At 36.4% G+C, this 15,072-nt stretch overlaps 1 protein-coding gene across 1 annotated transcript in view; it reads left to right on the top strand.

Annotated features, from left to right (window-relative positions):
• Positions 1–15,072, top strand: part of LOC307166773 (uncharacterized protein) — a 419,028-nt gene that overhangs the window by 306,233 nt on the left and 97,723 nt on the right. The window contains exons 8-13 of the mRNA XM_079885410.1: positions 7,898–8,014; positions 8,227–8,337; positions 9,012–9,128; positions 9,316–9,432; positions 9,645–9,755; positions 9,920–10,036. Of these exons, the coding sequence (XP_079741536.1) occupies positions 7,898–8,014; positions 8,227–8,337; positions 9,012–9,128; positions 9,316–9,432; positions 9,645–9,755; positions 9,920–10,036 (690 nt within the window). The remainder of the gene's footprint in view (positions 1–7,897; positions 8,015–8,226; positions 8,338–9,011; positions 9,129–9,315; positions 9,433–9,644; positions 9,756–9,919; positions 10,037–15,072) is intronic.

Here is a 15,072-nt window from a genome sequence, read left to right as displayed (position 1 = left end):
AAACTACAATGGATGACAGCAGATCTTGTTCTTGCTCCTCGACATGTTTGTCACAAGAAGACAAGCGCCGACATTTGGCTTTTCTCATTATTAAGTACGCAAAGTTTGTACTTGCCATGTGCGACTCCTACATGCAAATGGTACAGCGCGTTCTTAAAAGCGTCACTCAGCTCGCGATCTGCTACTACTTATCTCTGTTACTCTGTATGTTCATTTTAAGCAACAATAAAACGAAATATGTTATAAAACACTACTCTGCCTCTTTTCGTTTTCATTTAAATAAATTAAACATTATAGGGACACAAATGTGGTTCATGCGCAACGCATATTGATTATTCACTGCACGTTATACGTTATTCTATAACAAAACGAAATTTAAAACACAACCCTAACGTTACCTCTTTTCGTTTAAATAATAAAAAAAATTAAACATATTCCAGGCAATATATGCATTTGTACAAATGTTGCAATAAACATCAGTGATAATCTTGTAATAAGAAAATGACAAGAAACCATATTTCTTTTAGTAAAATTTCAGTTTTATCAATAATAGCCAATATAAAAGTTTAAGTAAAAGGTACAAGAAGCTATACAATAAGAAATAAAGCAAACAATTCAGTCAAATGTCCAAATGCTGCGCTCTAGTCTAACATTTCAACAGTAAAGTTAACGTTAAATACAAATAGCCTAACTAAACTTAGCCCTCAGCCAAAACGATTGACAGGGAACGAATTATATATTCACGAGACCAAAGATCGCCCGTTAGGTCTACACAAGACGAATTATATCTCATGTTTAACCACTACCGTCGGAGTCATCGGCGAACGTCAGAAGAACTAACTTAGCCGAGGAAAGGCTCACCCAGCCGGGAAACATGAGCGCCGAGCGCCCGCTGATCGCATGGATCTCACAACCGGGGAAAAACAAATCATCTTTATAAATAAACCACAGATTTGAGCTTTAAACAACTACATTCTCGCCTGAAAAACTCTTAAAATTACATTTCGTGACACAGTAACAGTAGTATTATATTAAACTGTATATAAAAAATGGCGCTTCTTATGTTGTCATTCCCCTCGTAGCACGCGCAAGTGACGATTCTCTGTCAACCAATCGTACCGTACCGCTCGGTGGAAACGCGCCATTTGTGTGCTTAGGCTTTTGCCTCGCAGCACCTGATGGATGCGTTCGTTACACATACTTTCAGAAGCCGGCACCCGCTTTGTAACGGACACATTGGTTTAACTGCAGTAATGTAACTGTCTATGGTTAAGATAAACATCGTCACTATTTTTAGTTAATTAATAAATATTGAAATACATTGTAGATAGGCCATTTGTACATTATAATTTTTTTTTTTTTTTTTTTTTTTGTCCCTCTGTCTGGGCCCCATCCCGCCAATCGGGCCCTAGGCACGTGCCTAGTTTGCCTTTGCGTTAATCCGGCTCTGGCACTGACCCCAACAGCCTTCTGCACTCAACCACAAAGCAGCACATAAGCAGGTACATAAAACACCTTGCTAAAAAAAAAAACACTAATGCTTCACTTAACACCAGCCCAGAAAAGCTCCTGGAGACACAGCAGTTCTGGCAGCGTCTTCACTCAGGCAGTGAAACTATCAGTGTCCCAGTGACAGTACTGCCACCTGCCCCAGTCAATCCACCCGCAAAGAGTGTTCCTGAGGCTGTCTCTCTGGACCAGGCAGCGCTTGAGAAGATGGTGAAGGACATTATGGAGAAGCAGCAGGCAGTTCAGCAGCAACAACAACAACAGCATATGCTGCAAAAAAAGCACACTAGATCCTGTTTAGCCTGTGGTCAGCCTAAGTCTCGATACATGGGTGATGGCACCTCAATACATTTCTTTTATCAAGGTGGTGATGTTAAATACTTCTACTGCTCCAAGAAAGTATTTGACACATATTCAGCAGAGGGCCTGACCAACCCCAGAATGCCTTTTGAAGACTTTGCAGAGACTCCTTTTTGTCAGCGGGAACTGGAGGCCTCTAGGCAGAGAGGGGCAGAAACGAAGAGGGTGATTGAGGAGAGAAGCAAGAGGAAGTCAGTGGTGGAGCATCCTACTGGTCGTCTGTGCAGATTCTGCCACCTGCCACTGAAACAAGGACCCAACAGTCCTCATATTCACACTGGTTTCCCTGGAGTGGCAGGCAAATACATTTACTGTCCTGCTAAAGTGTTTTCCCCTTATCAGGCTCAGGGAATGAGTGCAGAAATTTCATGGAGAGACTTTCAGCAGTCTCCATTCTATGAGGCTGAGAAGCAGAGGTGGATTGAGGAAAAGAAAAAATGACATGCCCAGACCTCAAATACTGTTTTATAACACAAAGACATTCCTTGCACAATGTTATGCATATATGTATAAACATATTACTGCACTTTTAATATATATATATATTTTAAATATTTCATTTATTTCCATTTGTTCATTAAAATACCAAAAGTATTGTATTTTATTGTATTGCATTGTATTTTCGTGTTTTTTTAAAGTTAATTTATTGACTTCCATTGTTATTTTATCTTGCTCAGATTTGGAAAAACACTAAATGTTAATTACTGTTACTATTAAACTCTGTACATAATTATTTAATATAAAATATTTTTTCTTGTTTTTTCCTGTTCTCACCAACTTTAGATTTTATTATTATTGTTGTTGTTTAATCTATCATTTTAAATTGTTCAATTTATTTCCATTTGTTCACTAAAATACCATAAGTTTTGTCCTTGTTTGCATTGTATTTTAGTGTGTTTTTAAAGTTAATTTTATTGACTTGCATTATTTTATCTTGCTCAGATGTGTGAACACTAAATAATAATAACTGTTAATATTGAACTCTGTACATAATTATTTAATTTAAAATATTTATTGTTTTTTTCCTGTGTTCTCCACAATTTTAGATTGTATTATTATTATCAATGTTGTTGTTGTTTAATCTATAAGTATTTAATACATTACCTTTTTCAGTTTTATATAATAATATGTATATATCTGTACTATAAATAAAACGAAACTCTCTATTTGGTGTTTATTGGTTATATTTCATATATATTGGATTTATGTACATAGTTATACAAATATAATGTGAATATCTCAAATAAAGGTCTAAAACATTATCAAAATGTTCTTTTCAATTATTCAAATTCAAATGTTTTCTATATTAAAGATAACTATACCTTATTATAATGTAAAGGTTTATTAAGTTAATTGCACATCTTTTACATCCTACACAAGAACAAATATTACAAGTTTTATTTTATTTTTGTGCACAAAGTTCTTTTATTATATGTTAATCGTACTTAAAGTGTATCTAGATTTAAAAATTATTACCAATTCATTTTATGGTATTTGTGGCCGAGACGGGAATCGAACTTCGAATTTGGTGTTTTATTTCTGGCCCGCCTCCCTGGAATTTCCTCCGTTCCTATAGAGCATCACAGTCCCGCCCACAGCCGGTGCCGGAAGTAAAAATTCAATACAATTTCTCCATTGACAGTTGGGTTATAAGCCATAAAAACGTAACCATACATGGTAGACTTAAAACCAGCTACGGAAGTACTAAGCGATTGTATATGCTCATATAACCGCCAAAAGTTCATGGGGCACTAACCTTGTTTTGAGATAAATGCCTTTTATTCGCGATGTCTTGGAGAAGTACTTCATTACCCACAATCCTAAACAATCCCACAATCCCACAGTGATGCATCTGATTGGTGGAGCTCGTGTAAACCCCGCGAAAGTTCGTGAAGACTCAAGATAAATAGAAAAAAAAAAAAAAACTGTTGCGTTTTTTTGCACGGTATCACTGATGTGACATTTGAACCGAGGAGTCTTCATATATGGTATGAGTCATATCAAGCATTTTATGATGCCACTGTCAAAACAATATTTAGCTTAGGCATACCCAGAGCCATAGAGAGCTCTTCATGCATTTACTGAACATTTGTGTAATAATTCATGGCAAGTTAATAAACTGAATATGATGCACTTTCTGGTTTGCTGACCTTCACTTTTTAATTTTCACTTGTTGTTATTAAGAAAATACATTAAATGTTATTAAAATTAAGGATGAACTATAACTTCATGAATAAAATGAGCATGGACCACAAGTGGGAAATTGTTGAGGCATTTGTCAGCAACCTGCCCGTGGGCCGCTGAAACTGATGAGCAGAACGCCGCGCGGACCGCCAGATCTGCACCCGTGAGCCGCGGACCGCCAGCCATGCTTTCCAGTCTATTTACACAATTACTACTGAAAGAACTGCTATAAACGGCACAAGAAAAAGTTCGCGTGGCTGTCGTCAGATTTTAAAGTCGCTCTAAAGGCTCTTTCGCGGTTGTGGCTTCAGTCAACTTCAGTGAGGCGCGGTGGTTTATGGGATGAGTAGTTCCTTCGCTCGGAATGAAAATATGTACACAGTCTTAATGTACCTTTGACTTTTTTTGGATTTTCTCGCCGTTTTTTCACTCGAAATGATATGTTGTATGCCTATGAGTTCAGCCGTAGCTGGTTATCTTCAGACATGCTCTAAAACTCTTTAGATACGGATTTTCGAAAACGTCAATGGGAAAAATGAATGGGAAATTTACTTCCGGCACCGAAGCGCTCTCGGGCTGTGGGCGGGACTGTGATGCTCTATTGGCTAGCAGCGCTCTACACCTACGTGCGGCTGGCCATCCACAGCTGAGCAGCTATTCTCATCACCACTATAACCAACGCGTGCACGAATTTTTTACGACTGAATCTATCACTCATATTTATTTTTGATCAACATTTCTATGTTAAAATTAAGTGAATCTGAAGTACACCAATCGTTAAACGACATTTAAGCTATACGAGGATGATGGAGAATCGCATGCATCGAAGTCGAACGCATAGCGTTTCTAAAGCTTTATAAGCCTAATTGCGACCCCTAGTGGTCACAGTTTTCATTACCGTCTATGTCATTTCTGTTAAATACAGTAATGCAATAACCATGCAAAATAGCCGAGTAAAGAAACACAAATGAACAATCTCGTCTTATACCTTGTCATTTACTCACCCTCATTTATGTCTAAACCAATATTATTTCATACCCAAATTTGTGATTTCCATGCAGGATATTACTGGTACAGTACTTTTTATTTAAATAATAAAAATCACAGTGGTTCAAATTGATGAACAATAATTTATGTTGGAAATGCCAGCTGGAAACAAGTTACATTGTCTACACTGTATTTGGGAATGTAGTCTGGTCAAACCATTTTGGATACAAGTTATGGATATTGTTCGGGCAAACATTTGGAACAGTTTTCCTAAAAAATTGGTTTGATTTGGTGATCATACTTTCATTGGATAAGTAAAACAAAGTTCATAATATTTAGTAATCAGCAAAGTCATTACAAAGCTAGAATTAGGATTAATAAAGAGGAAATAGAAATAAAATAGCTTACATTTCTGGGCGTTAAAGCTAATAGATCATACATTTGGTGGAAACCACATGAATAATGTAAAAGCAAAAATGTCTAAATCCAATACATTATAGAAACAAATAGAACATAACATATTTTGAATGAAAACTATAAATATATTGTATTGTTTACTGTTAATGTGCGGAGGTGTGGGGTAATTTACTTCCAAATTGTATTCGGAGGCTGTTCAAGAAAGTCAGTATAAACTGTTAAAAAAAATAAGGACAAAAACTAATACAAAAAATAGTTATATAGCTGTCAAAGGTAAACCTATGGAATAATTGTGACATGAAATTAAAAATGTGTAGCTCACTTTGTAAATTCAAGAAAATGTTTAAAAAATAAGTTGATAAATAATTATAACTCAGTATGAATACATTGTGAAATATTTAAACTATTGAATTAATGTCTGAAATATTTTTATATACAGTGAAATACGATTATTATATTATTTTACGATTATTGTTTTAATGAAAGAAATCAAGACATTTCTCCTTTAAGACAAAACGAAAGTAAAAGTGTCACGTGTACAGACGGCTTCTGTGTTCCTTCGACGCACTTTCAAATTTCTAATTTATTTTTGTACACTGTCGTCTATTTTTTTTTTTTTTTTGTCTGATCAGGTCCTTTACTTGTCTAATATTATCAGCTTACAAAGGAATGGTTTGGATTGGATTGTTTGTCTGCTCTGTTGCTCTCCGCCAACAACAATGATTTCTTGTAGGCTAGGCTACTCACATAATTCAGAATAGGAGCAAAATAGATTAAGCTGGTAAGTGTGCTTGACTCTGACTTTTTATTCATGTATTTATTTTTACCTGAGGCAAAGGAATTACTAGTTATGAGATAAAGTAAAGTGTGATCGTTGTTAGGCCTCAATTTGTGAATTGACTTGTTTTCGTCATTAGAAACTTGACATTCATCGACACACTTTCCCAAATCCATTATTTTGGGAGTTTTCAAAGAGCAATATGTTTGTTAACAATTATTAGATAACAATATTTGAGTTAATAAAATTATATTTGTAATCTTTTCTTTAAATTGTGCCTGTTCAACATTAATTGTAGGCTAGTTGACAGCCTACAGTAGGCCTAGGCCTAACTGTTACATGTTTTCACGTAGGCTAACCATTATTTACAAACGCAGTTAAGTTTTGCATTTCATGGCTTTCAGTAGGCTGTACTCTGTATTAAAAAACTATGTATGCACTGGATAACTAAATAAATATATAAGATTTGAATCATTAAAAATTATGTTTCTCTAAAATTTCATAGTCCAGATATTGTTTTTGTTGAGGTCATATATACTTAGAAATGATGTATTGCAATTCACTTTGAGTGTTATGTGTTTACATATATAATGTGTTCACAGTAGTTTTTCTGTATTTTCAGAACCTTTATGTGTTTATTTTACAAATAGCCCCTCTTATTAGTTTCGTGTTTGTATCTCATGTAATAAAATAACTGTTTGTTACCATTGTGTGCTGTGTACAAACATCCATTTTTACATAAGAATAATCTCTTTTTTTTTCTGTGTATCAAAGGGCGAAACCAGATGAAGCCCCCAGCTCTGCAATGTCTGTCTCTAACAAGCAATCAGACGATGGATATGAAGAGAAGTATGACAATTTAGATGGATATGTATGCTATTTGTTTAATAAATAAAAATAATAATTTGTCAAGTCTAATCTAGCATAGTTTGCTTGACTCTTGTAGATTGTTAAACCTGTTCTCTTTTCCCATCCTGAAAGTTTGAGATCAAATGACACAACAACTCTATAGAACCATCATACTCTGGCCTTCCCTAAGCATTATTGTCATAAAGACTGAGTTTTAAAGCTACACTGTGTAAGTTTTGGCCCTCTGGCAGTTTAACATAGTTTTGGTAATTATGTGAGTTTGGACTTTAGCACTGCAAATCCAATTCTGTTGATGTATCTGAAGGTTTAATGCGTGCATGTGTTGCAATGGTTACAGGTGATCATCTTATCAAAGTGAATGTTACTAACAACTATCACATCCATCCCTCACTCTCCAAAGGAAAATGAAAAGGATGAATATGCTCACACATTCCACCTACAGTAGCCAGTAACCTTTTTTTTTTTTAATTCACATGTTGCAAAATCTGTGAAATATGTCCCGAGATCTCTAATATATAAATCATTATTAAAGGCTTACCGTAGTGGCTCGAGTTAAGGCAAAAACACAGTTTGGAATTAAGCAGATTGTTGTTCTAACAAAACAAAAATGTACATGGTGTAGCTTTAAATACTAGAAATATGCTAGCTTATGAATAGATGTTTTTTGGTATATGTAGAGGATTTGTAGAACCTTCAATCACAATAATATTTATGTTTGCAACTTGCTTTTATCAGACTTAACATATTATTAATTCAACTTTTACAAGACACTTTTGTCTCCATGTACCAAAGGGCGAGACCAGGTGAGGCACCCTCTCCAGCACCCTCACATCTTTCTGCAAAGAGTGATCAGTCAATGGATAGACCCATTGTGTTCAACAGTGGAGCACAAAGTTACGTGGGAGAGAAGTATGAGAACTTACATTGTCAGGAGGTTGAAGATATTGTGCTTTTTGTGTAATAAAGAAGCTACAAAATTATTATTAGCTACAAAACTGCATGTTTTGTATTGTGTATCTCTTGTGCAATGTTAAACTGGTTTTATTTCACCTTCTGCTTTCTAGGCTGTTAGAATCTGTAATTATTAATAATAATCTCTCATTGTTCTCCATGTACCAAAGGGCGAGACCAGATGAAGCAGCATCTCCAGCACTCTCACACCTTTCTATGAAAAGTGATCAGTCAATGGATCGGCCAATTGTGTTCAGCAATGAAACCCCGAGTTACATTTGGTATGAAAAGTATGAGAATTTACTCTGATTTAAAGGAGAACTTGGTAACTTTTTTAACTTAATAAAACTGTCTAGAAATCATTTGGATGGTTAAACAACCTGTTCTGGTGATATTGGTGACTTTCCCCGCTCCCCCCAGCGTTCCCAGGCGGAAAACCAACCTTGCAACTTGGGGACTACCGTCCCGGCAAAATAGAAATTGGAAGTCTCGTGAGAAGCGAGAACGAGAACGAGAACGAGCGCGAAACACGAATCGCTTTACGGCAATTCAACATAAACACACACGCATGTATGATGCATTACCAGATTACCCACCTCGGTAGACAAAGCTCCACACGATTCAGTTGGCTTGCTCCGATCAAAACAAACGCACATGAGCAGCGGTAGAGAGGGGGAGGAGGCCACCGCAAGTGAGTTTTTTATGACCGTGTTGTGACATATACGCCCCCCCACCGCTGTAGGGGGAGCTCGTGGGGAAAACATGCGACAACAAAAGGGAAAATCAGCGAAGAAGTGACTAGAGTTCGCTAGAGTTGCCGAGTTCTCCTTTAAATGGTGTTCTTGTTGCAAAATAAAGAAAAAAAAAAAAGTAGACATACAAGTATCTTTTTCTTGCATATATTGTATATCTCTTTTACATTGTTAAAGTTGAATTTTCTGTGTCATCCTGACAGTCTAAGACCAAATGAGGCAGCATCTCCTGTAACTTCATACTTCTCTTTAAAAAGCAACCAATCAATGGATCGACCGATTGTATTCAAAGACAGAAATCACCTTTACCACCTTGATCGGTATGAGAATTTGCATTCTTTGGTCAACTTGTTCTATCGGTACTGCAGAAAGACCGGTATCATTACATGTTTACATTTTCAGTTTCTTTTCGTACTGAAGCACCGGTACTTATGACAACACTATGAGCTTGTGTGTACATTAGTGGTCCTATTAACAAATCAAACAACTATGCTTTAACTCTTACAGTCTGAGACCAGATGAGGCACCCTCTCCAGCACCCTCACATCTTTCTGCAAAGAGTGATCAGTCAATGGATAGACCCATTGTGTTCAACAGTGGAGCACAAAGTTACATGGGAGAGAAGTATGAGAACTTACATTGTCAGGAGGTTGAAGATATTGTGCTTTTTGTGTAATAAAGAAGCTACAAAATTATTATTAGCTACAAAACTGCATGTTTGGTATTGCGTATCTCTTGTCCAATGTTAAACTGGTTTTATTTCACCTTCTGCTTTCTAGGCTGTTAGAATCTGTAATTATTAATAATAATCTCTCATTGTTCTCCATGTACCAAAGGGCGAGACCAGATGAAGCAGCATCTCCAGCACTCTCACACCTTTCTATGAAAAGTGATCAGTCAATGGATCGGCCAATTGTGTTCAGCAATGAAACCTATAGTTACATTGGGTATGAAAATTATGATAATTTACTCTGTTTTAAATGGTGTACTTGTTGCATAATAAAGGGAAAAAAAAGAAAAAAATTGGTAGACATACAAGTATCTTTTTCTTGTATATGTTGTATATCTGTTTTACATTGTTAAAGTTGAATTTTCTGTGTCATCCTGACAGTCTAAGACCAGATGAGGCAGCATCTCCTGTAACTTCATACTTCTCTTTAAAAAGCAACCAATCAATGGATCGACCGATTGTATTCAAAGACAGAAATCACCTTTACAGTGTTAAACGGTATGAGAATTTGCATTCTTTGATCAGATATACATGTGATTGTAGAGTGGTTGAAATGTTAAAAATTTGTTCGCTACCAATGCCAGTAACATTTCATGATTCTCTACTAATTTTAATCAAATAAATAAATAGTGTAATCAGCTCCAACTCTCCTGCCTAGAAGTTTCTATTAATCTTTTAGACCTTGATTTTCTGGATCAGCTGACTGTGTTTTTAGGGTTGTAGCTAAACTCTGCTGGGCTGTGGCCTTCCAGGAACTGAAGCTGTCTTCGAAATTTCCCCCTATACCCTCATTCACTATTCCCTACATTAGTCCACTAATATAGTCCACTTGAAGGAATGAATAAAAACTAGTGAGTGAATTCAGACACCGAGTGCGCCAGAAGGGCTACCACCTTTGCATAGTTGGTACTTGCTGTTTAATAGTCGTTTTAAACTTAGCAAACTGGCAGTAGTAAGATAAAATATTTATCTTTTTATATAATTCTGTCATGGAAACTAACATGCATAAGCCTTAATTAACCAATTTAATAATCAAGTAAAAATGAAGTTATCTGTATATTACGCTGTAAACACATTGGATCAGTGGTTTGGAAAATGGATGGATGGATGATTCAGCTGTGGGCGCCACTATGGTTTTGGTGACATTCTTGCCTTATTAGGGCTCAGAGTTGATCACAATTTGTGAGCTTCTGTTTGTCTACATTTGTCTTTTGATCCGGGGAGTTGCCTGGCCACGGATCCAAAATGTCAGTGTAATGATCTACGAGTCATTTCATTATCACACCGTGTGATGCTCTATCATGCTGGAAAATGCACGGATCATCACCAAATAGCTCCTGGATCATTGGTAGTAGTTGCTCTTGCAGGACGTTTTGATACTATTCTTTATAATAGTAGTGTTATTGGGCAGAAGTGGGAGAGATCCACTCTCTTTGATGAAAAGCAACCCCTCATATGGATGGTCTCAGGATGCTTCACTGTTGGCAGAATACAGGACTCCTGGTAGCGTTCACCTTTTCAGTTGATTTTCCAGGTGTCCCAAACAGTCGGAAGGGGGCATCATCAGAAACAATATCTTTGCAGAAGGCTTCTGCAGTCCAATCCTTGTGCTTCCTGCAGAATTTCAGTGTGTCCTTGATGTTTTTCTTGGAAAGAAGTGAGAATTTGCTTATCTGTCCTTCTCAATGCCAGGCCGTTGTCCAAAAGTCTTTGCCTCACTGTCATGCAGATGCACTCACACCTACCTGCTGCTAATAATGAGCAAACTCTGCACTGGTGGTGACTTGAATCCATAGTTGACTCCTCAGGAGGAGACTCCTGAGGTCCTGGTGCTTGCTGGACATTGTGGGACATCCTGAAGCCTTCTTTACTGTAGTTGAACCTCTGTCCTTAAAGTTCTTGATGATCTGGTAAATGATTCTTTCAGGTGCAATATTCTTTGCAGCAATTTCCTTGCATGTGTGGCCATTTTGATGCAAAGCGATGATGGTTGTTGATTCTTTGGTAACCTTTGCTAACACAAGAACACAATGATTGGAAGCACTTCTCTCATTTTACAGCAATTAGTCTTCTCTTATAATCCAGATTAATTGTCTAAAAAATAATGGCGGCTATGGTGATTAATTGTCTGTTTTAGGGCTTTGTCATACATTTTTTTGTGTGCTTCATTCATTAAATAATGAATGAATGTAATCCTTTGTAAGTTATCATTTTGCAGCGTAAGATTACAGTTGACACCTTTAAATATTACATACATTTATTCAATTTAGTAAATAACTGAAACAATCACAACAAACTGGCCAATCACAGGAAAAGCCATAAAATGTATCATTCATATACAGTATGAACTAATGGTCACTTTTTTATTTGTTTAACACAATTAAGAATCCACTAAATACACACTACTTCATTGTAGAGAAAAACAACATATTAATAAAAATATGTAACATAAGCTATGACACATATATCTGCAGATATAAAATCTAAACATGTTAATATAAACTAATTATAAATTAGTATAAGTACTCTTATAAAATGTATTCATGTATTCATACATTTAACATTTTTTATATTTTATATTATAATATACACAATACATATTTTAAATGTATTGTGCAGCCTTTTAACGGGGCAACAAGATATGATAGATATGACAGAACAAAATAGGCTTTTAATAATCTTTCAGGGCGCAAAACCATGATAACATGAATTAAACGCTTTCAAAACAGCGCATCGCGGGTGCAGAATGATGTGCTTACAGCAACATGGAGTCAGTGGCTCAGTGCGCAGCGCTGTGCAAGTGCGCATTTAAAAGTTCAGAAGAAATGTTGAGTGCACAAATCCTAGTGTATATCTGTCCAACAGTTTATTGATCATTTGGTTATTCACAGTTGTAAATTCCAGTTATTGTGTGTTTGATGCCAATTTATAGTCTGTGCTGTGACAGCACAGACTATAAATTGGCATTAGGAACTGCAAACTCCAACAAAATAGTCATTTTATGTATATCCATAGCCCCTTTTCTACAGATCAAGCATTATAACGTGAATATATCATATTGGAGAGAGTTTTACCGTGCATCCTGTCGTAACCGGACGAAGCGCTGTTTGAATACTGAATGGAGAATGATTGACAGCTCCAGGGGAGGGAAGACAAGTTTCCGTGAACTTTAAAGAGGCTATATGCAACTCTTTCCCCAAAATAAACGTAACAATAGCCTTTTTATTTTACCATTTATGACTCAAACATCTCCTGATGAGCATACTGACACCTTGTCCGCTCACAGTGGGTGCACCTATAAGCCTGTATTATATTTTTCCTATTTTCTGTCGGGTCGGATTTTTCCCGCGCTGTCTGCGGATGTGACGTCAAGCGCGTTCATGTTAAACGTTTCAGATCACTCTGCCACCACCGCTAGTCAACAATATATGTATTTGACTGTTCTTACCTCAGTAAACATAATGTTGACTTCTTTGCAGCGGATGACTTGTAAAGTGTGCACGTACGAGCGAGCAGAAAGGAAGAGCAGTTCCGTTTTTTGGCCACAGGTGTCAGTCGCGAGTTTAAATTTCAGAAAAAAGCATATAGCCCCTTTAATTGAATGATGTAAATATACTTCTCTCCCTCACAATAAGCTATGTAATGGCGTCAGATGACTTTGAATATATTCAATTTACATATTAAAACTAGTGTATGAAATGGCAAATGTAAATTATATAATTGAATTTTCATTTTGCACCAAACATTACACAAATGTATTGGAAAATGTAAATTTAAATACAGAAATGCATTGCTATTTTACATATTGCAGTGTCATTTTACATATTGCATTGCCATTTTGCATATTACATTTCAAATTGAATATTGCTATCCAAATGCTTCCATAAATTAGTGCTTGTCTATTTCTTTTGGTCCTTGACTCCCCCTTTTGCCGTTGGACCTTAAAAGAGCGCAATCATCGCGGTGGCCTGAAACAATCACGGTTAGATCTAATAATCGTGATCAGACTTATTTAATTATCGCAACAGGCCTAAATAGTAGCCTACTTGTTCACACTTGCCCATGTACTGGTGATATGATTACTGAAATTATGTTAGCTGCTCATTTTGTGCCAGGGTCAAATTTAGGTTTTGTGTTAGTTTATTTTTATTTTTTTGCATCTGATCACTATATACAATAATCTGGAAACAACACCACCACAACAACTTAAAGTCTGCTAAATTGGAAGTAGTTTTGTACTTAATGTACTTTAGTTATCTGGAAATAGTGCTGAAGTTCAGCTAAAGATATAATTAAGTATATTGATTGTGCTAAAATGGAAATATTGCAAATATACTTTAGATACACTTTAAAGGGGTCATATAATGCCATTTTTGTACAAGTTAATATGATTCTTTAGGGACTAAATGAAAAGTTTGTAATATACTTTAATTAAAAATTCGCATTAGTATTTTAAGAATACACTCATTTTACCTGGTCAAAAACAGCTCTGTTTTCAGCACGCCGTTTAAGTGCATGTGTCTTTAAATGATAATGAGCTTTGCTCACCCCGCCCCTCTGTTCTGTGGGGCGTTTTGACACAACAACACACGTGGAGTGTTGCCTTGACAACAGTTGAGGGTATATTTTGGAGAAAGAATGGCAGCGGGAGTTTCTGAGGACACATCTGTGCAAGTCGGACCCGGAACAAGATGACGGCCCCGAAGAAGTTCGACAATTAAAGGAGAACTCCGGTCAATTTTAACACTGAGCTCATTTTTTTGTACATTTTGAGTGCTGTCAGTACGGAGAACAACGACAAAAATTGGTGTTGCCTACACCGTGTTATCCTCTTTTTAAAATTTACACCCTGTTGACTTCAATGGGGCACGTTTTAAACCTGCTTTTAGCCTCTTAACATCCTTGATCCTTGATGTGTCATTACAAGTACCCAGCCATGTGAGTGATTCCTTCAGAGTGAACACGGTGAATCTGACTGCAGTAGATGTGAAAGATATGAATAAAAATGATGTTAATTCAGCCAGCGCACATACCTGTATTTACTTCCTGTTTTCGGTCGAAGTCCATAGTAGTCGATTGTCGAGTTAAAGGGATACTCCACTTTTTTTGGAAATAGGCTCATTTTACAACTCCCCCAGAGTTAAACAGTTGAGTTTTACCGTTTTTTAATCCATTCAGCCAATCTCCGGTTCTGGCGGTACCACTTTTAGCATAGCTTAGCATACATCATTGAAGTGGACAAGACCATTAGCATTTCTCTCAAAAAAATGACCAAAGAGTTTCGATATTTTTCCTATTTAAAACTTGACTCTTCTGTAGTTACATCGTGTACTAAGACCGACGGAAAATGTAAAGTTGCAATTTTCTAGGCTGATATGGCTAGGAACTACTCTCATTCCTGCGTAATAATCAAGAAACTTTGCTGCCGTACCATGAGTCCAGCAGGCGTAATGATATGACATTTTTATCATTATATGATGGTTGTGTACAGGCACTGCCAACACACTTTTTAGTACAGTCAACTTGTAAAAGTG

This window comes from Squalius cephalus, assembly GCF_949319135.1.
Source record: "Squalius cephalus genome assembly, chromosome: 11".
In the NCBI taxonomy this organism is placed as follows: Eukaryota; Metazoa; Chordata; class Actinopteri; order Cypriniformes; family Leuciscidae; genus Squalius; species Squalius cephalus.
Note: the sequence above shows the minus strand (reverse complement) of the source record. Positions and strands in the feature narration are given on the sequence as shown.